Source organism: Zootoca vivipara, chromosome 12 (genome assembly GCF_965207765.1).
Source record: "Zootoca vivipara chromosome 12, rZooViv2.hap1.1, whole genome shotgun sequence".
Lineage (NCBI taxonomy): Eukaryota > Metazoa > Chordata > Lepidosauria > Squamata > Lacertidae > Zootoca > Zootoca vivipara.
In genome coordinates, this window is record NC_142595.1 from 29,000,535 (window position 1) to 29,023,100 (window position 22,566).

Sequence of the window (22,566 nt, forward strand, 5' to 3'; positions counted from 1 at the left end):
AGTTGTTGATTGCTTCAAAACATGGCTGGTTTTAAATCCTTAAGTATTGTTTTAATGCATTCCATTTACATGTAATTATGCTGAAAAACTGGAAGTTCTATAGAGATGTGATTTGTTTAAATATTTTATTATTTTTAAAGATAGAAAAAACAACTAGAAATAGCTAGAGGCAATTTTGACGATGGATGCAATGGCCAGAACCAATCACTGAGCCATGGTATCTAAACAGTTTACAGGTGCTCTAGGTAAAAGGTAAAATGTTTTTTTTTATTAGGGTGAGGCAAGGAAGGCCATCATTAATATCTGCCATCCCTGGGCATCACCCTACCCTACTCCCCCCAAAAAACAACCTCTTAGAGTGCAAACTATGCAGGTACTGCACTGGATATTCATTTTGTAAGAAACAACTTTCCCATTTTTAATGTTTGCACCCAATGAATGATGGCATAGTAGTGATTAACAATTTTGGAAATCTATCCAAATAGACAAAATGAAGTCAATGGGTATATCATTCTGGGGAAGAAACTTCCAAATTCATGATCAAGCCATTTTGTTTGTTTTCTGCTAGTGGAGAAGTTACTGTTGTCCCAGAGAAAGAAATGGTACATTTTCTTTTGAGTGACAAAAATAACACACATAGGGGCCCTCTATGCACTAGCTGCAAACAAGCAAGCAAACAAAATACAAACAAACAAACAAACACAGGCAACAGGAAAAACAATTTAGATAAAATTGCTATACAATGTTGTGGTGATTCTGAGATTTAATCTGAAATCAAGCTTGATTTGAATTGTGTCTCTAGTAACTGCTTTCAATAAACCAATCATTTGCATAGCTCTGTGTGAAGAGTATTTTTGTTGATAGGCACATGTCTGGAACAACACACAGTTTGACTCTATGCACAAAGTTTCAGTACTCTCATAGAAAGGTGTTTCATATAATTATATGTGGGGTAGACACACCTAGGGATATCCAAATGCACATGTAAAGTGTGTGTGTGTGTGTGTGTGTGTGTGTGTGTGTACGCGCACAAACAGAAATCTTACTCCAGTCATCTGCAACTCTCTTAACAACTAGACTGTCTACTGCTAAAATCTAGGCCAACTAATACAGATTTTATTTATTTATTTCCCTTTCCCCTTCACATCTGAGCTTTGTTAATCACCTGTGCAATACTTTTCTCATCACCTCCCTCACCTCTTTATTTCTTAGTGTATAGATGAAAGGATTCAAAAGAGGCACCACAATAAGATTGAAGATGCTCACAACTTTGGTCCGTTCTAATGAGGTCTGTTTAGATGGCTTTACAAACAGGAAGATAGTGGAGCCATACCAAATAATCACCACAGCAAGATGTGAGGAACATGTGGAAAAGGCTTTTTGTCGTCCTTTTTTGGAGGGGATGCGTAGGATGGTGAGGATAATGTAAACATAGGAAAGAAGGGTTGTCACACAGGAGCCTACAATGACAAATATAGCTATGAAAAAAGCTGTTATCTCAAGAAAGTGGGTGTCTGTGCAGGAAAGAACTATCCAGGAATCTATGTTGCAATAGAAATTATTGATAACATTGGGGCCACAGAAAGACAATGTTGTGAGCAGATAGGTTGGTATACACATAGCAAGGAATCCACCAAGCCAACAACCTCCTGCCAACTTGCTAGAAAGATGAATGTCCATTATGGTGCTGTAATGAAGGGGGAAACATATGGCCACATATCGATCATAAGCCATGATGGCTATTAGGAAATGCTCCGTGCACCCAAAGGAAAAAACAAAGTACATCTGCAAAATGCAACCTGTAAAAGAGATGCTTCTGCTTCTTCCGAGGAACACAGCCAGGATCTTTGGGATAGAGGCTGTTGTGTACCATATTTCCAAGAAAGAGAGATTGCAAAGAAAGAAATACATGGGAGTATGGAGACGGCGATTAGTTACTATTAGGAGGATAATAGAGAAATTTCCCAAAATGGTCAATATGTACATATTTAAAAAGATTATGAAGATTGTTAGCTGGAAATGTGAAGACCCAGGGAAGCCAAGCAGAATGAATTCCATCACTCTTGATTTATTTTGTTCTTCTTTGTTACTTTCTCCCATCTCCTCTTCTTTTTTTAACCTGCTGAAACACAATTCTGAATGAATATGCAGAACATTTCTCTTTACCCTCAATATGAATATTACAGACAATCCATGCACAAAGTTGGTAGAATTTACTTCAATTGAGGTTTTTTTGTTTGTTTCTTTAAAAAATCTAGACCACCACCCAAAATGAATCCCCAGCATTGCTAATATAAAAACTGACATGATTTTTAAAATTATATCTACATTTTGCGAGACAAGGTTACCAGAACAATATCCAGTATCCTACTAGTATTTAAAACTAGGGATCTGTTACTTTAATATGAGAAAGAAACAGAGAGAAACCAAAATGGACAGATTTGATGATTCCTACTCCTAATAATAATAATAATAATAATAATTTATTATTTATACCCCACCCATCTGGCTGGGTTCCCCCAGCCACTCTGGGTGGCTTCCAACAAAATATTAAAGTACAGAAATCCATCAAACATTAAAAGCTTCCCTAAACAGGGCTGCCTTGAGATGCCTTCTTGTGATCCAACCAACCGAACACAGACCACCAAGCTTGCCTGAATGGTGCCAATGTGCCCATGGGAGCGTAGCAAAAACCCCTTTTTCCTAAGTGCTTGGAGCTCATAGAGTTAGGAACTTGCCCTGCATCTTAAGACAGGCTCCAGCAGATTGAATGGATGATACCAATAGTGGGTCCAATGGTCAAATAAGGAGGTTTCTCCATGTGCTGTAGAGAGAAGTGAGGAGCAGATGGGGCTCATTTACCTGAGAAGGTATCCCTCTAGGATAGGGAAAACTCTGATCCTAAACCTCCACTGTATTGTGGGCTATCTTCAGGAGAAGAAAAGGCTAAGGAGTGAACCCTACCCAAATCTGGAGCCCATAAGACATTAGAATGGTTCCTTGTGTGTCTCCTTCTGGCAACTCATGCAGCCAAGCTGGTGCCAAACATATTGCTCTGCTTTCCCTTGGACCACATTAGCGAGGTTGTCTGGGCAGCCCAAGACCTCTGTACACACACACTGCCCAGGCTTTTGCCCCAGGGAGGTCACTAATGCAGCACTGATATCACCCCCAGAGGGTGCACTCCATTATCTCTCAAGAAGACAAATGCCAACATTTTAATGTAAACAGATCAGCTGCTTCTCAGCTGATCTTCATGCCCAGAGGCCAATTGTGATCCTCCCAACTTCTCTCTTTGCCCTTCCCCAGACTAGACTCCTCATTATCCCTGCTCTGTTCCTTCCTTGAGTGCTTTTGCCTATCTGGAATGTATCCTTCAGCTATCTTAATGGATGGAGGGTGAAGATACGTGAGGAGCAGATTCCTTGCAGAAGCCTCAGGCTTTTGCATGGCTAGAATGTATTGCAATAGTAAGAGTCCCATCTGTTGTTTCTTTCCCCTTTGTCTCTAGTTTCACCCTTTTCTGGCATGTACCGGTAGCTCTCTCATATTGCAAAGAACTGCAGCCCTTGGGCTGAGAAAAGTCCCCCTGCTCTGATTTATTTTATTATTATTACTGGCAGGGAAAGCTACAGGCTAGTTGTTCAAAGTACAGTGGTATTTTTCCATTTGATGAATTGCTGATCACAAATGCATTTAATATTTAAAAACTGTCAGTAAAAATAAGTAAAGAAAGCCACTTCACAGATATTTATTGCATCATCCTTTCCACACACAGACAATATCACTTTGAATTGTCATAGCAACCCACTCACCCATCCTATAATTCACACATACTGTATACATTTTCAGTCTCTCAGTCATCAGCTACTTTATATTTATTACATCCCTCATTGTTTCTACTCACAGAGTCTAAAACCAAACCAGGAAAGCCCTTCTAAGCACCTGAGATACAGACAGCTGAGCAAGGTATATTTATATCATTGACACAACCAGAGCTTCCCTTTACATTTTATCTCCAAGGAATTCATGCAAAATGTTCTCAAGCAATTATGCAATAGATCCCCTCCAAGGATATTTGTGTAGTCAATTCTCTCCATGCTTTTGGATTTGGATTGCAATGCTAACTCAAATTTCAATATGAAATTTCAATTTCTAAGAAAGAATAATGAAAATGCCTGGTGTTAAATTAAACACCACTACACAGGCATAAGTAACAAGTACTCAAATTGGATTTTCTAAAATTGCTGCTGCTGCTGCTGCTACTGCTGTGCTGTTTTGTTTTATCATTATTCCATTTATATCTCACCTTTCCTCCAATAAGCTCAAGATTTTGTACATGCTTCTTTCCCTTCCTATTTTATCCTAAGAGCAATCCAGTGACATAGGTCAGCTGGAGAGAGCATGGCTGGCTCAAGGTCACACTGTGGGCCTCATGGCTGAGTAGTGCGACACTTGAACCACGACACCACGCTTGCTCCCTCAGATGGATGCAAACTGCATGCAGCCCATTGGTTCAGCATTTTTTAACCTGCACTTTTGTTTTACCATGGCCCTTTTTCTATTTTACATTTTAATATACCACCCTTCCTCTATACTTGAGCACAGGATAGCTAACAACACACAATCCGTAGAATGATCTTAAAACTGCACTTCATTTTTTTAAAAAAATAAATAAATCCCCAAATAATAATAAAAATATAAAAAGACCACCCATGAAACAAACCCCACACCCAAAAGAATGTCCCATTTTCACTGCCACTGGTGGCACATCTATCACCACATAGTTTTTTGTAGGTGGACTGGGGGAGCTACTGGTGGCATAGGTATGTATGTAATTGAGAACATCTTCTTTTTACTGAATGTAAGAGAACATATTATTCTGCTCCGGAGAGTCAAAAATTGGCAAATGACCTGAATCAGTTTTATAGCAAAGTCAAGCATTATCAACTAGAGCAATTCACTCGGCGCCAGAGGCACCAACAACCACCTCAACCTGTTCTGAAGTCACTACAGGGACAGAAGGCAAAAGGTCCTGGTGCAGTTGGAGTGGCTCCTCTTTGTTTGAAATAGTGTTCTGCACACTCCGATCCTCACACAGATATTTAACAGATATTTTGTATAAAGTACATTTACATTGTAAAATTAGCCAAAGCAAATTCCAAGTATGTAAGTACTTGGCGAATAAATTTCTGTTCTGTTCTGTTCTGTTCTATTCTATCCTATCCTATCCTATCCTATCCTATCCTATCCTATCCTATCCTATCCTATCCTATCCTATTCTACTGTTAGAATGCGAGCCTGGGGCTAGCGGTGAGTCTTCCCCAGAGTCCCAGCACTCAGGTGTGCACATTCCTGGCTGCCGGTTAGAACCGTCCAGTGGCACTGTGATATGCGACTGCCCTCCATGAGGCACAGCACACACAGGCAAGAAAGAGCCATAAAGTAGATCTATAACTACTTTATTAAAGCTATTTACAAAGTCCATTCTCTGCTACCCAGCTCATGAACCGAGAGCTGTGCATCTTGCTTCCAGCTCCTCTGAGACCAGAAATGAAAGTAAAAAGAACACAATAACATCACATGGGAGAAAGGAGATAAACGCACACTTCCTTTCTCACAGTAAGATCTCAGATACGCAAGCCAGACCACTCCTCGCTGGAGCGGCTCAGTGTACAAATATCATAACAGTAATACCACATCCAAGAGCCTTTTAAGTCAGTCTTTCACGAGTTTTAGGATTGAACCCTTAGTTTGTTTCATTTGTTAATTAAAAAAAAACACCACAGAAATTAGAGTTTTGTTTCCCCAGGCAGGTGCATATTTGTGGCTCATGTGTGTTGTGGAAATAATACAAAATGAACACCAGTTTTGGGTAAAATCAAGCCATAACTTTGTTGACTAAACAGTATGTGGAGGTAGTATGGCAGCAGGGTGAGGATCAAGTCTTTATTCCACTCAGCTTCTGCTGATGGAATGGCATTCCTTTCAAGATGGGAAGTACAACCCCTCACCTTGGGAGTTGCCCAGTACTGAACTCATGTATCAGTGTTGAGCTCAGTACTGAACCAAGCATCCGGGGTCCCACTAGGGAACCCAGCGAGATATTCCAGGAAGGCAGAGGGCCTACCAGAGCTTAGGGTGTTCCTTGAGCCACTCCTCCAGCTACGGCCCCACTTACCAGGCTGCCAAATGCCATTCCCACCCTAACTTGTGACACATTTTGCAATCCCCTACCATAATGAAGTATTTTACTGAAGGAAAGGTGGAGAAAACTCCAAACAGTGGCTGATTGTGGTTGGGAGGAAATGGTTGGGAGGAAAACAATCATATCTGGTCATGTCAACCAGTGACCCAAGTAGCCCAGTGCAGCTTTAATATGGAGGAGTTGTGGGTGAGGCAAAACTTGAGGACGAAGAGGAAGAGGAAGAGGAAGAGGAAGAGGAAGAGGAAGAGGAAGAGGAAGAAGAAGAAGAAGAAGAAGAAGAAGAAGAAGAAGAAGAAGAAGAAGAAGAAGAAGAAGAAGAAGCAGCTATGTGGGGCTTCAAAGGGTTGCTCCACTTCCAAGCCACAAGGTAAGCAGTTGTTCACCTCTAGTAAACAGGTTTGACATGGTTTTCACATGGTTTTCAAGTTGGAAGCAAATTTAATCAGTGATGGTGTTGGTATATGTAAAGAAGAGTATGCCCATGGGATGTGAAGATCCTGCCAAATATTTAAAACTTCTCTGCAGAATGCCATAGAGATTTATGGAATGTTTTTACTTCTGTGACTGGTTTCCTTCAATGGTCTCAAAGCAAAATGGCTGTGAGCTCCAGGGGAAGCAGGCTTATACAGGTTTTTTCCTCCCTTCTTCAGCAAGGGCTCACGGGACAGCTTTTCCCCATGAGCCCATCACACAGAGAAGATATTGGGCAGAACCTTACCCAGTATTTTGCTGTAATCTATGGGCCACAGCACCGCTGGGCAAAGGTGTCCCATGCTTACTGGGCACGGAACCAGACATGGAAAGGAGTAGGGGGAAATGTGGATTTGGAGCTGATTTGGGATCCAGCAGACCCTAGGTCACACTCTCCTGTGCCCCTTTTGTGGTTTCTCACTGTCTAAGACTTGTAGGAGTCCATCAGTGTAGGGAAGAATGGGGTAAGGGCAAATAAAACAAAGACAGCCAGAGTTTTGCCAGCAAGACTCTGAGAACGTCCCGAGTGCATGTGGAGAGTGGAATATGCCCTCTCCTCGTGCCCGGTCGTTGTTATTACACACAAAGGACTTCCCTCACAGAATTCAAAAGACCTAATTAGATTTCACATAAAGGTAAAGGTAAAGGGGCTGCTGACCATCAGGTCCAGTTGTGTCTGACTCTGGGCTTGCGGCGCTCATCTCTCTCTATAGGCCGAGGAAGCCGGCGTTTGTCTGCAGACAGCTTCCGGGTCATGTGGCCAGCATGACAAAGCTGCTTCTGGCGAACCAGAGCAGCACACAGAAACGCTGTTTACCTTCCCGCCGGAGCGGTCCCTATTTATCTACTTGCACTTTGATGTGCTTTCGAACTGCTAGGTTGGCAGGAGCTGGGACCGAGCAACGGGAGCTCACCCCGTTGCAGGGATTTGTACCGCCAACCTTCTGATCAGCGAGCCCTAGACTCTGTGGTTTAACCCACAGCGCCACCAGCACATCCCAAAAAGGTTTCACGTGGAAGAGGATCAGGTAGCAGAGAATACGTGAGGAAAAACAGGAAGCCCTTCCTCAACTACAGATCTATCTGCACTACAAAGCATGTAATAAACATTGAGGCTAAAATAAACAGGAAAGAAGAGCAGGAACACACTTTAGAAGTTCCTGGTAGGATTAAAGGAGAGCAGGCAGGAAAGCAGGTTTTATCACCTCGAGAACCCTACTTCAAAGGCAGGATGCCTGGCCAGGGAAAACAAATGGTCTGAGTGTTTGCTTGCTTGCAGCAATTTGTCTGTGCTTGCCTGCAAATAACTGACACAGGGAAAAGCAGCAAAATGTGCAGCCCGTATAATTCATATCAGAAATCATTTTCCAAGATGGCCCAACTTAGGAGTCCCCTACTCGACTGAATATCCATCCAGGAGTATCCGACTCAACCAGTATATGACCAAATTAGTTCATGATGATTTCCAGGATGCTACAAAGACTTCTTCTAGAGATATCACTTCTTCCACCAGCCAATTGTTTGAGTGAGTAAACTGGTGTGATCCTTACTGGCAGAGCCAGACAGGTCTGGGCAGAGACCTCAAAAAAGGTTCCAGCTTGGTGGATTAGGGATGTAGATTGCTCTGCCTCTCCTCAGCAACTATGCATAAGATTGCATGGCAAGCTTGTTTCCTCCTATTAATTAAACATTAAAATTATCTCAAAAATGATAGCAAAACCTCTGGGGCAGAACAACTGAATCACTCATGCACTTCTGCTATTTGCAGACACACTGGGGGTGGAAATGGTTGCCATAACCCAACATGTCTTTCACACTTTTTATCTATTTGGGTTTTGGGAAGAACTAAGTGGAAACAAAGTTGGTGGTAGGGATGGTAGAATCTGTCAATTTTGGTACCTCTCAGTTTCTTATTGTTTCCATTCTTCTTGACATTTCATTATCAGCTTGTCATGATGATGATGATGATTTTAGAAAGTCACCCAGTGAACCATTTCTGCTCAGACTGCAATTGAGAGATTTAAAGGGCAGCAAAATAAAAGTGTATATTCCATTCAGAAGATATTGTGCTCTGCCTGCTGCTTAGAGATCTCTTATCTACAAAAAGATATCTTGATCACTCCAGAAGAACAATAGATAAAGCAGCAGGGATAAGCGGGTCAGTTCCTATGGCTTGGTGGGCCACATCAGGACATGAGCTTGTTGGGATCCACAGAATGCTGTGTGAAATAGTAAGTCTGCAGGCCTGAGTGTACTAGTAAAGTGAAACTGGCTGATGCAATACTTTCTATAGAAGTGCTGGGTCAGAAAGACTCAGCAGTAATGTGCTGTCAGCTGATTGGCTGTCAGTGGTTTAAAAGGGAAACCTTTCCAGCAGTGAGTGTGGTGGTGTTGTAGATGGGTGTGGTCAGTGAGAGGTTTAGAGAGTGTATGAACTACTCGTGTATGTAGCTCACAATAAATATACTGCACTAAAGAACCTGGAACTCAACATTTCTGCTAAAGCGCCGTGAAGGAATTCGCGAAAGAGCTTTGAGTTAGCCACCCCTACCTTAAACTGACCTCCCCGCCCTGCAAAAAACCCTCAAAAATTATTTGCTTAACTGTAATTTCTTTTTTCCTTCAGATATATCATGAATAATGATTGACTCCAGTGATGTTCCAGATGTACACAACATGTCCTATGTTCACACTTGATATATACTTGTAATATGCACACTTGTATATACATGTTCACACTTGTATATACTGTGTTTTTGTTGTTGCTTTTAAAAGTGAGATATTGATATGAAGTTTACCGCATGTAATGTGCTGAAAGAAAATATGATGAAGATGATATATAGGTGGTATCTTACACCGGTAAAGTTAGCTAAGATTTATCATAAACAGGATAATAAATGTTGGAAATGTAAGAATGTGGAAGGAACCTTTTACCATATGTGGTGGACATGCCCCCAAGTAAAGAGCTTCTGGGATAAGTTTCATAATGAATTGAAGAAAGTGTTGAAAAACACATTTGTTAAGAAACCGGAAGCTTTTTTACTTGGGATAATCAGAGAGGAATTACCCAAGAAAGATATTACTTTTTTTTTGTATGCCACAACAGCAGCTAGAATTGTATTAGGAAGGAATTAGAAAACTGAAGATATACCTACGGTGGACAATTGGCAGATGAAGCTGATAGAATTCATGGAACTGTCAGAGCTGACTAGGAGACTCCGGGACCAGGGGAAAGAATCGGTGGAAGAAGATTGGAAGAAATTTAAAGTTTATTTAGAGAAGAATTATAAGATTAGCAGTATTTAGCTACAGATTTGGAAGTAAAAGGAGGTTGTAGAAGAGTGTTAGTTAAGTGTATTGTGTATTAAGATTTAGTTAAGTGTTATTATGGTATTGAATTTTTAAGATTTAATTAGAAGAGATTTATATTTTAAGATAAGTATAAGAGATTTATTGTATGGATAAGGTATTAAGAGTATTAACAGGTTTAAATAATTTTTAAAAAGATTGGAATCAAGATGTGGAAAGTATTAAGGAAGTGATATATAGAAACGTAGTTGGGAGGGAATGGAGGAAGTCGACAAAGATATGTGACATAGGATTGATTGGAAATATTTTTGTTTTTGTTGTAATGTTGATATTTTGTTATGTTGTGTATGTATTGTGATTTTCTTGTTCTGATTTTTATGTTGTATTGTTGAAAAAAATCAATAAATATATTTATTAAAATAATAATAGAGAGATATTGAAACAGAGTTTTGTCACTATTTGTTAGTTGCTCAGGGATTATTATTTTTTCAGTTGAAGATGCTATACATAAATAAAGTTTGTGACTGAGTTTCTTCCTCTACCCTAGGGAGAAAAACCCATTCTCTCTGATCCAATACACCTGGCACATTAAAATAAGAAAATAAATACATAGACATTACTCCTGGGACTTAATAATAAATCAAGCAGCACCCATTGCATTTACTCAAAATGTATAAATTTATTGACTGCAGTCAGGAGAGAATTCCCAACAAAGAAACTAAAAGAATGTGTTGCAATGGATTAGGCAAGCACCGTAAATTTTCAAGTGAGAATGCTTATTATTTTAATGCAAGAAAACTCACAGATAACAATGAAAACTTTTTTTTAATCTCCAATGAATGCAGTTTTTTTCTTTAATTGTGGCACGGGGTCTTGAGGTCTTCATCAGCTTAATCAGAACAATAGAAAGGTAAGTCAATTTTCTTTATTATAAATCACCTAGGGCACAATCCAGCCCGCATTAATGGAACTAAACTCTACCATTTCAATGACAGAAGTTTAGAGTGTTCAGAAGAAGGGAGGCAGTGAGAGATTTTACTTTCTTGGGCTCCTTGATCACTGCAGATGGTGACAGCAGTCACGAAATTAAAAGACGCCTGCTTCTTGGGAGAAAAGCAATGACAAACCTAGACAGCATCTTAAAAAGCAGAGACATCACCTTGCCGACAAAGGTCCGTATAGTTAAAGCTATGGTTTTCCCAGTAGTGATGTATGGAAGTGAGAGCTGGACCATAAAGAAGGCTGATCGCCGAAGAATTGATGCTTTTGAATTATGGTGCTGGAGGAGACTCTTGAGAGTCCCATGGACTGCTAGAAGATCAAACCTATCCATTCTTAAGGAAATCAGCCCTGAGTGCTCCCTGGAAGGACAGATCGTGAAGCTGAGGCTCCAATACTTTGGCCACCTCATGAGAAGAGAAGAATCCTTGGAAAAGACCCTGATGTTGGGAAAGATTGAGGGCACTAGGAGAAGGGGACGACAGAGGACAAGATGGTTGGACAGTGTTCTCGAAGCTACGAACATGAGTTTGACCAAACTACGGGAGGCAGTGGAAGACAGGAGTGCCTGGTGTGCTATGGTCCATGGGGTCACGAAGAGTCGGACACGACTTAACGACTAAACAACAACAACAACAACAAGTTGTAGTTGTAAACATAATGGTTAATGTGTATAGATGTGGTAATAGGGATTTTCCCAAGAATTACCTTCTTTCAAATTTATTCATGGACTTTCCAATTAACTACTCTTGTTAATTAGAAATAAAACACAAAAATAAGTACCCACTCGCATGTACGGGCTCTGAACAATTGGGGCAACTGTATATTTTTTGCTATAATATGTGATCCCTATTCCATGGGACCACACAAGATCACAGCAGAGAGAAATGACCCCGCACAAACACTTTTCCACAAGACCCAGCACTGCCACCTTCCCTTTTGGGTGCATAGTGGTCTGGACTGGGCAGAAAATGGAATTCTCTTGCCCCTTGTTAGACAGCAAAATAACACAAGCTTAAAGCTATTTATAAAATCCTATTAAAGCCATCATTGTCACCATCCTAACACCAGGAAAATATTTATGAAAAACATTACAAAGTGAAACCTTTCTAGAGCATCTCCTTTGCTTAATAGGTTTAAAGTTTGGATATAGCCCTCAATGACTACAGTGTGCCATTGTAAGAATATGAAGTAAAGAAAAATCTCTGATAAATTTAATGAAAATAGAATTTTATAAATCAGTTGCTGGAATAATAAATTTCAGGGGAACATATATTATTTTCATTAGTGTAAATCATGTTCTTGTGACAATTTATTTTTGTGTTGTTTGGTCTTTCTAATTCATTTATTTTTTCTAAAGATATTAATATGCCAAAGATTCAGAGTAAAAGAGAGTAATTTTGCAAACAGAAATCAAAGCATCTTTCTGCCCTTCTGGAAGAAGACGCAGCATGTATTCTAGACACCCGCTAATTCTAGGCTGAAGACCTGTAACAAAAGTGTATAGAAAATATATGTGTAAAAAATGGACAGCAGAATATAAACTGATATATGAGCAGAAATCATTACAGTAAGACATATTGATATTGTAAGAAAAGTAGTGATATTTCATTTGAGAAAGAAAACATTTTGAACTAAGCGCTATATTACTAACATCCTTGTACAATGAACTTTTGGCTTATATTTTTAATTGTTAATAGTTATTCTATGGAGAGCATTATTATTATTTCTTCATATAAGCGAGAGTATAAGAGCCACCATTTCCAATCACTAAGTTTTCATGAATGTTGTTTTGGCAGAAAAACACCTGATGAGAGAAGGAAATGACTCCACTGTGAAGGAATTCATCCTTCTGGGTTTCTCTGGATCTTATGAACTGCAAATCTTCCTTTTCATCCTCTTTTTCTTTATGTACATCCTGACAATCGCTGGAAACGTGGCCATCATAGCTTTAGTGCAAGCCAGGCGACGACTCCATACACCCATGTACTTCTTCCTCTGCAATCTTTCCTTCCTGGAGATATGGTACACATCAGCCTGTATTCCCAAGACTTTAGCAATCCTTGTGTCCAAGAGCCACCAAACCATCACCTTCAAAGGGTGCATCACACAAATGTACATTGTTTTCTCCTTGGGATGTACAGAATACTTCCTGCTTGCTGCCATGGCTTACGACCGCTATTTGGCCATATGCCACCCATTGCACTACCACACCATCATGTCCAAAATGATGTCTGTCCAAATGGCATTGGGATCTTGGATATGTGGCTTTGCGGCGATTTTGGTACCAGCCTTCCTTATTACCCAGTTGTCTTTCTGTGACTCCAACATTATCAACCACTTTTTTTGTGACATTGTTCCTTGGATAGTCCTTTCCTGTACTGACACATACACATTAGAAATTGCATGGTTCATACTTGCCGGTATTGTCATCACGGGCTCATGTGCAATAACTTTAATATCCTATGTTTATATCATCACCACAATATTAAAGATTGCATCTGCTGAAGGCCGTCAACGAACCTTTTCCACCTGTTCCTCCCATCTCACAGTGGTGATAATATGGTATGGTTCCACCATTTTCCTACATATCACACCTGCCAAGCATCAGTCACTGGAATTGACCAAAACAGTCACTCTCCTGAATACTATTGTAACCCCTTTGTTAAATCCTTTCATTTATACACTCAGAAATACTGAGGTGCAAGAAGCTTTCAGGGCCACATTCAGATTCACAACTATGTTACAAATCATCAGAAAAGACAGAGGCTGATGTTCTGTATACAGTAGTATATGTCATTTTCATGGGGCATTTCCTGGCAGTGCATAAAATCATCTGTGCATCTGTACTAGGGCTTCTGAATTGTTACAGTGTCCTTCTCTCTTATCTCTGCTCTCTATCATCACCATTCTTTATCATCCTCATCCATTTGCTAAAGAAGGACGTATTAAACAGATATTTAAATCTCTCAAATTCATATCATTGAGTGAATTTTATTTCAAAGTGATTAAAGCATCACTTTGACCCAGCTCCATATATTTGAGGAAACATGTTCTCATAGTTTCAGAAATTGTTCTCAATACAGGATTGTTCTTTCTCCCTAATTAATGCTACATTCTCTGATTTCAACAGGTGTAGAAGACCCCCCAAGTATGTGCATTATGGCCCCAGATGCAGTGAGCCCGAGATTGTTGTGGTCGGAGCATAGGAAGAAGTAATAAAGCCTACTACACTTCTGAGTGCAAGCACAACCGGTTCAAATAAAATGGAGGCTGATCTGAGGCAGGGTCAGATTTCACCCAGGTCCACCTCAAAAGTCCAACCCCTTAGCTCACCCATGATTGGTCAATTCATGGGCGAGTCCCGACCCTGCAACTGATGGAGATTACATTGTCTGTTGGTTGTGTGGGAACAGGAAGCCCCCCCCCGACTCCCCACGGTTGTACCAGTCCACAACTGTCATTGCCACTGGAACGGTAAATTGGCTTTTCAGAAGAAGGCAAACATCTCAAGCTCATACCATGTTATTCTGTGGATCAATGAAAAGAAAATGAAAGAAACTAAAACAAAGCCACAAACTTATCATTGCTTCCCCTTAATTGTGTTTAACATGAAGGTCAACAGAGTATGAATAAACATTTGAATGGATTAATATGCATTATTTATGGACGCTTCAAGCTTCATGTACATTTTTAGTGAATTAATGTTACTGCTACTATTTCCTTATCTCTCCATTGGTTATTTTTACCACTAATAGCACATACCCTCCAAATGGCCCAAAATTGCAGGGACCGGCACAGAAACAATTAAACTATCACTGCCACAAGAAGTCCCAATTTAAGCTGCTCTTAAAGGGGCTTGCAGTTTTAGCATAGCTGCAATTTTGTCCAGGGCCCCTTTAAGAGTAGCTTTGCTCTTCACCCTGTCCATAAATATGTTATGCAGAGCGGAAGACAAGGGGGGTGAAACAAACATTGACGGTGGAGGGCATTTTTGAGTAATGGTGTTTTCAGAGCCTGCAGCACCCAGCAGGAGAGGAGAGGAGCACTTTCAAAATGTGTGTCTACCCTACTAGGAGGCTGGAAGTATCTTGGTTCTCTCCCCTTCCCTCTTGTGCCTTCAGACCAGGAGTTGCCAACTTTTTTGAGCCAGTGGGCACACTGGAATTTTGAGGAGGTACTATGGGAACCAGTCACAAAAGGACTATTGTGTGGTCATGGCACGAACATAAAATGGCTGCCATGATTGCATGGCATAACACGAAATTGATGCCACAATTAAAAAAGCAGAAAAAGAGAAAGGTATAGGCATGTATCCATCACCTTCCTCCATCAATTGTGGGGGAGGTGGGCATCTATATAAGTCAGTGCTGCAGTCATTCATGCAGAAAAGTTTTTTGCAGCTCCCCTTTCTTCAGAATGCGATGGAGGGTGAATATCCATTCCTCACATCAAATGAAGTATGGGACTGCCTGAGAGGGTATGTTTAATGCAGGAGATGTTGAACCAGTGCCAACAAGATCTGAGCAGGAAGAGATAATAGTCTCTGATATACTATGGGTTTTTGAAAGGATATATATTTAGACAACTTACAGGTGCCATACTGGGGGGCACCCTGTTGTCTGTGGGTGCCATGTTGTTGATGCATTCTTCAGAACATACCCTTATACTGCTGTGGTGATTTAACAATGGTGGCTTAGTTGAGATAAACACCTCGCTACAAACTGAAAGAGAACCCAGTGGGGAGACCTAGATTCAAGCCATCACTCAGCCAGGCTCTGGGTGCCTTGAACCAGTTACCAAATGGGGTTCTTTAGTGCACATTTCTCCTTATATAAACAATTGTGCAAGCAATTTCCAATAATAGAATGCATTTTTGCATGTTGTCTCCACTAATCTATGCATTTTATGCACATTTCTCCCTATTATATGCTTTTTGAAAATTTTGTTGTTGTTGGAGAACTAGGGTACTGTATCCAAGCCAAGGTCACTCAGCACAAGAAGCAAAGAAAGCTAAATCCCACTGTGCTGCCTTTCAAAATATTTTAAAATGTGTTTTATCAGTTCAATAGAGAGGCAAAGGTAGCTGGAAGAGGGGAGAGAGAGGAGGAAGAAGGTTGAGGAGACAGAAAGACACCTTGTTGCTATCATTAGCCATATTCTAAGTGGATCTCCCCAGCATTCCATAAACTTATTAACGTAATAGGACAGAGGTGGGATTTTTAACTAAGCAAAGCCAAAAGATGGAAATCTCTTAGGCTATGAGAATTTAAAGCTCCAGGGTTCTACTCATTTAGGACTTCTTGTTTGACTCCTTTGAAAAATTACATCACTCACATCTGAGCTTCTCATTTTCTTGAAAGAGGATAGATGCAGAAGGGCTTCAATAAGAACTTTAGAACCATCCAAGGATGGAATTTTTCTTCTTCTTTTTTACTGTTGCCTTTAGAAAGAATGGAGAATGGGCCATTGAAAGGTCTACATTCTCCAGAACAATTCCAATCCAATATCTAGTTAAAAAGAAGATGTGAAATGTATTCCTGTCTGCTCAAAAGTAGGCATTGCTGAATCCAATGGGTCTTACTCTCAGGTAAGAGTGTACAAGATTTAAGTCTCAGTGTTCTAGATATATTGAAGCAGGACATGTTCCAGCCAGATTTAGTAAGGTGCTTTAACTCAATTTGAAGGCAGTTCACATTCACACTATACATTTAAAGCACTATCCTGTCACTTTAACAGTGATGGCTTCCCCCAAAGAATAATTGGAGCTGTAGTTTGTTAAAGGTGCCGAGAGTTGCTGCGGGACCCCTCACAGAGCTACAGTTCCCAGCACCCTTAACAAATTACAATTCCCAATGTATTCTAGAAGTCATATCTGGCAATGGTTTGCAAATGCTATAAATGTATTGTGTGGGTGTGACCATATTTTTTTTTTGAAACAGACCAATGATTTTATTTTTATTTTTTAAAAAATCAATGTTGTGTTATAAGGATATGCAGAGATATTACAGAAACTGGCAACCTGATTATGCCTGTGTTATTGTTTCTAAATCCAGTTTCATTAGAATTTGATAGCTTCAGCTTCTTTTTCTTCTTCCTCCTCTACTAGCTTTCTGTATTTGAATAGGTCAGTGACATCAGTGAGGTCATCATTCTTAGTTCATGTAGGTATCACATACTTTTAAGTGAAACTGGATTATTAATACAGGTTTAACCCTATATCACAAAGAGGTTAACTGCTAAATTCCTATTTGTCATGGTATTTGACTGTATTCTAGATTAGCAATGGAGTATTTTGTGCTTTAGCTCTCAATCTTGAAAACCATAAAGAATAGCTGAAATGTTTTTATTATTAATTGAAGCTGTATAAATTGAAAGTCAGATGTCACTCTCCAGATGCTAGACTCAAGATCACATTTCAACTAGAATAAAACCCAAAGTGTATTTTGACAGTCCTGTACTATGTATGGCATCCAATGCTGTCTTTCCAGCTCCACAACAGAAATTAGTGTTTGCAATGGGAATTCAGGTTTCTCTTCCTCCCTCCTCCAGCTTCTCATGCACATTCCAAAATCTGGTCTTGAAGGTCCTTCAACTTCCCAGAGCACATTTTTGGCTGTATGGGGGCTGCAGTGGGGAGGAAAGAAATTTTAATCTCAGACCAGGAAATGGACCTTCAGCACACAATCATAATTACAAGCCACTTGTAAATGCAAGTAAAATGTGGAAAATGAGTAACAGGTGCTCTCCTGAATTAAAGAACAATAGCAAAGGCTGAATAAATCTCTGCACACATTTTAAAGGGTAATTGAAATTGTTAATAATCACATGAGTAACAATCTTGTGACTATTTTATTAGCTGGTGATCAACTTCTCATCTAATTTGCCCCTATGACTGATTTCAAAATTTCCAGATTGTTTTTTTTTCAGACTATAATTACTAGTATAAGTGGATTTATTGATATGACTGATGTCACTTTGCATTAATCAGTTTCATTGACTTAAAAAAAGAAGAATTATGCTTAGCATGTTCTGTTTTTTATTAACAGTGAAAGCAGCTATTAACTTACAGAAGAATGTGGAACCAAACCTCACATGTACAATTCATAATTATGGGTTTTCCTGAACTACCACAGCACCAGTTATATTTATTTGCATTGTTCAGCACCATCTACCTTCTAACTCTTCTGGAAAATGTCCTCCTCATTGTGACCATTTCATTGAACAACCACCTTCATACTCCCATGTACTTCTTCCTAGGAAATCTCTCTCTTTTAGAAATATTCTATGTCTCAGTAACAATGCCCAAATTGTTATCAAATCTGTTGTTGGGTGAGAAGACAATCACTTTGGAGGGTTGCATCACTCAGCTGTATTTTTTCTTATCTTTGGCTTCTTCTGAATGCTTTCTCTTGGCAACTATGGCCTATGACAGGTATTTGGCCATTTGCTACCCATTACATTATGCAACACTCATGAATCACAGAGCATCCACTGTCTTGAGTCTGGTTTCCTGGCTAGGCGGTTTCCTGGCTTCCTTTCCCTCAGTGTTGATGATCTCCAACTTGCAGTTTTGCAGGAAAAATACAATCAGGCACTTTTTCTGTGACCTCTCGCCTTTGCTGAGGTTGTCATGCACCGACACTTCATCCATTGAGATGCTGGATTTTTTGGCAGCTTTAGCAGTCCTCATGACTTCACTGGTAGTCACTGGAACATCTTACGTATGCATCTTTTGCACAGTTGCAAAAATCCCCTCTGTCAAAGGGAAGCGGAAAGCTTTTTCCACCTGTGTCTCACACCTGGCAGTTGTTTCTATGTTCTATGCCACCACCATATTCATGTATGCACGACCCAAGGCCATTGGAACCTTTGATCTCAACAAGCTGGTGTCCATCCTCTACACAGTCGTGGCTCCATTTCTCAATCCAATCATCTACAGCCTTAGAAACAGGGAAGTGAGGAAGACCTTAAAAATAGCTTTACATAACTCAGCCACGTTATCAAAATGTTTTCAAACAGAAAACTAAAGCCATCACAAAACTGAAAATTACCAAAATTAGTTCAGATAACTTCTCTATTCACCATCAAGCATCACGTGATAACTTGTGCAATGATAAAATACATGATTTCAAGGTGGGATTCAGAAAGCTACATTTCAGCAGGTTTACCATCATACACTAGATCAGTTTATACAATCTGATTTTACAGATACTTCTTCCCATTTGTTGATTCCAAAATAAAGACATACCAAGCTGTCTAAAAGTTTCTGATTGCCAGGTGTTTTTTCTAAATAAAACGTAGAACTGCACAGTGAGATGTGATCTGAATTCACATGGATAATATACATTGTTGCAATCCTCCTGAAAATCACATGTCTCCTGGTGTGGATAATGCGGGTTCACCATCATGGTGAGCATGATTTGCGGTGGGGGCTTAGCAAACCACTCCTGAGTTCCAAAGGTGGGGGCATGAGTTGTCACCGTCTGATAGGTCCCTGGCTGTTGTTGGGCAAATTTGTATGTTGCAGCCAGCCGCTTGGGTATAAAAGCCAAAGAGAAAGGTTTCTCTTTCTCTTTGGCTGTGTTTTCAGATCCCCCCCCCGCTGTTTTTAGGCCTCTGTGTTGACATTGCTGTGCCTCTCATGGGGTTGCCTGTAGGAATTTTTCCATTTGGCTGGTTGGCTGGTGCCATCTGGTTTTTGCCTACTGCATAGCAAATATTCACAACTTGTAAGGTTGGCGGTTAGGCATTGGTTATTGGTTGTATATTGGGTCTTGTTGACTGTGTTGGCCCCTTAAGTTAATGCCAGTGTGTTGGGGAAATTCTGAATGCAGGGGCTCTATGCAGTGTCCATAACCCCCGGTCGGGGGCCAGGACTGCGCATTGAGCCCCTGGGAGCCTGAAGGGAGAGGGGAGGGCCAATGCACCCGACTCCCTGTCTCTCCCTGTAGGATTTCCCCTTGTTGACAAGGCAAGTTTATTTCTGTCCTTAGGTGACAGTTGGAGAACCAATGCCTATGCAACCACTCACTTATTTTATATTTGAATTTCAATAAAAGTTGTGGCCAAATTCATGTCAAAAATCATTAAACAAAAATTCTGTCTATGGTGCAAGTTATTTGAGGGGTGGTTTTGGGGACCTCCATGCAAGTGTTCCCATGTCACATCTTGGGAAGGCAAGGACATTCATCCATCTAAAAGGATATTTTGGGTATACTGATAAAATATAGACCAGAACTATGTCAGGCATTGAATGGACCCTTAAAGATATCATAATAAAAGTCAGTGCAACCTAGGTCAACTCTTCTATCTTCAAATCTGTCCATGTGAAAACACTTTTACACCTTGATTCTATACACATTACTCATAATAATAATTTATAATAACATTATTTATATCCCACCCATCTGGCTGGGTTTCCCCAGCCACTCTGGGCGGCTTCCAGCAGAATATTAAAATACAACAATCAGTCAAACATTAAAAGCTTCCCTAAACAGGGCTGCATTCAGATGTCTTCTAAAAGTCTGGTAATTGTTTTTTCTCTTTGACATCTGGTGGGAGGGAATTCCACAGGGCAGGTGCCACTACCGAGAAGCCCTCTGTCTGGTTCCCTGTAACTTGGCTTCTCACAGTGAGGGAACTGCCAGAAGGCCTTTGGCAATGGACCTCAGTGTCCAGGCAGAACGATGGGGGTGGAGGTGCTCCTTCAGATATACTGGACCGAGGCTGTTTAGGGCTGCTACTCTCAACAGAATGTCAAGCACCTATAGCAGCAAAATTGGTGGAAAGGTCCAAGCAGCTTACAAAACAACAACAACAGCAACACAGTGCGTGTCAACCTTCATGGCTGGTCTATTGTGTGTATTAAATGTGCCATAACTGCTGGACATGGTGGATATACAGGCCGTGCAGGCCCAAATTAACAATCCAATGGAACATTGCAGACGTGTGTGTGGGTTTAAGGCCTATTACAGCCTTCTTTGACTAGGTACCTAGGTACCTTCAACTAGGTACCTAGGTATCTGAAGAAGTGTGCATGCACACGAAAGCTCATACCAATAACAAACTTAGTTGGTATCTAAGGTGCTACTGGAAGGAATTTTTAAAAAATTATTTTGTTTAGGTACCTTCCAGGTGGTGTTGGATTGTAACTCCCAACAGACCCTGCTAGCATGGACAATGCTCAGGGATGGTGGGCATAGTAACCCAGTGACATTTAATAAAGCATCACAGTAAAGGACAGGCGGCCATACATTGGCCAAAATAGCCTTGTGTGCCAATGGGCTGTAGGCTTCCCACTACTGCTGTACAGGACTGCATTGAAGAGAATTAAAATGAAGATGGGCTGTGTCTGTTCACATGGCCTGGTGGTGACTCTATTGGCACCTCCATCTGTGATAGGTCATTCCTGTAAGATCTTACATGTAATTTGGTGAGAGCAGAATCCAGTCTCATTACCATTGAACACATACTCTCCAACATTTTTCTGATGAAAATAGGGATGTCCCATTCTATAATGATAGTTTTACTATTTAAACCCCACACATCTATTCAGTTGTCCCAGCAGTCTGGGTAGTTTCCAACATATATAAAAACACAATAGAGCATTAAGCTTTTTTAAAAAAACACAAAAACAAAACCTTCCCTAAACAGTGGTACCTCTGGATGTGAATGGGATCCGTTCCAGAGCCCCGTTCGCATCCAGAGCAGTATGGGACCTGAAGCGCCGAATCTGCGCATGCTCGCTGCACGATTCAGCACTTCTGCGCATGCATGTGACGTCATTTGGTGTGTCTGAGCATGCGTGAATCGCCGAACCCGGAAGTAACCCGTTCTGGCACTTCAGAGTTCAGTGAGATCATAACCCATGATGTACACAACCCGCAGGGAGTGTAACTAGAGGTATGACTGTACAGGATTGCCTTCAGACGGCTTGAGGGTTGGATAACTCCATACCCTCCAACATTTCTTCAATGAAAATAGGGATTTCCTAAGGTAAAGCGGGACATTCTGGGATCAAATCGGAAACTGTGACAGCTTCTCTAAATCTGGGACATCTCTAAAAAATAGGGATACTTGGAGGGTCTGTTGACATATTAGTTAGCTGTTAGTGATCTTGAGTATATATACTTGCTTTGTAAATTCAGAACAAATTGATTTCGATAGGATATTTCTTCCCAATATAAATATTATCTTCAGGAGAAGGGTTTTCTTCAGAATCCCAGTGAAGGGAAAATATATTAAATTCCCCCTTCATACCTGCTGCTATTAATACTTTGAAAAGAGGGCAAGGTTTTTTTGGTACATGTTTAACATCACATTTAGCTGACCCACATTGTGTTTTGATCCACTCATTTGTTTTTGATCCACCCATATGTTTCATGGTTCTAGTATATACAATGCAACCATTATCCAAGACAAATGGTTTGTGGTTTGTGACATACCCTTCTATTAAGTGTCATATATTTCCATAGTGTACTTGGATTCAAACACCAGCTTTCAGCATCACAGCCAAACAAAAACCAGGAAATCAAATTGATTTGGGTCTTAAATAGAGACTGATCATTGCAGGAATG

The 22,566-nt window shown here is 40.4% G+C and overlaps 3 protein-coding genes across 3 annotated transcripts; 2 read left to right on the forward strand and 1 right to left on the reverse strand.

Annotated features, from left to right (window-relative positions):
* Positions 1-122: 122 nt before the first annotated feature.
* On the reverse strand, positions 123-2,118 carry LOC118094720 (olfactory receptor 6F1-like). Its single transcript, XM_035135327.3, has one exon. It carries the CDS (start codon positions 2,098-2,100, stop codon positions 1,162-1,164), a length of 939 nt encoding a protein of 312 aa, XP_034991218.3. The 5' UTR covers positions 2,101-2,118; the 3' UTR covers positions 123-1,161.
* A 10,679-nt stretch (positions 2,119-12,797) lies between these two features.
* Positions 12,798-13,834, forward strand: LOC118094721 (olfactory receptor 6F1-like). Its single transcript, XM_035135328.3, has one exon. The coding sequence runs from the start codon at positions 12,798-12,800 to the stop codon at positions 13,758-13,760; it is 963 nt and encodes a 320-aa protein (XP_034991219.3). The 3' UTR covers positions 13,761-13,834.
* Positions 13,835-18,063: 4,229 nt separating this feature from the next.
* LOC118094722 (olfactory receptor 6A2-like) lies at positions 18,064-19,017 on the forward strand. The gene has a single exon (XM_035135331.3). The coding sequence runs from the start codon at positions 18,064-18,066 to the stop codon at positions 19,015-19,017; it is 954 nt and encodes a 317-aa protein (XP_034991222.3).
* The last annotated feature ends 3,549 nt before the right edge of the window (positions 19,018-22,566 follow it).

Excerpts from the sequence above, each read along its gene's own strand:
- LOC118094721 (XM_035135328.3), top strand. The coding sequence starts at position 12,798 with ATGAGAGAAGGAAATGACTCCACTGTGAAGGAATTCATCCTTCTGGGT.
- LOC118094722 (XM_035135331.3), top strand. The coding sequence starts at position 18,064 with ATGTGGAACCAAACCTCACATGTACAATTCATAATTATGGGTTTTCCT.
- LOC118094720 (XM_035135327.3), bottom strand. The coding sequence starts at position 2,100 with ATGGGAGAAAGTAACAAAGAAGAACAAAATAAATCAAGAGTGATGGAA.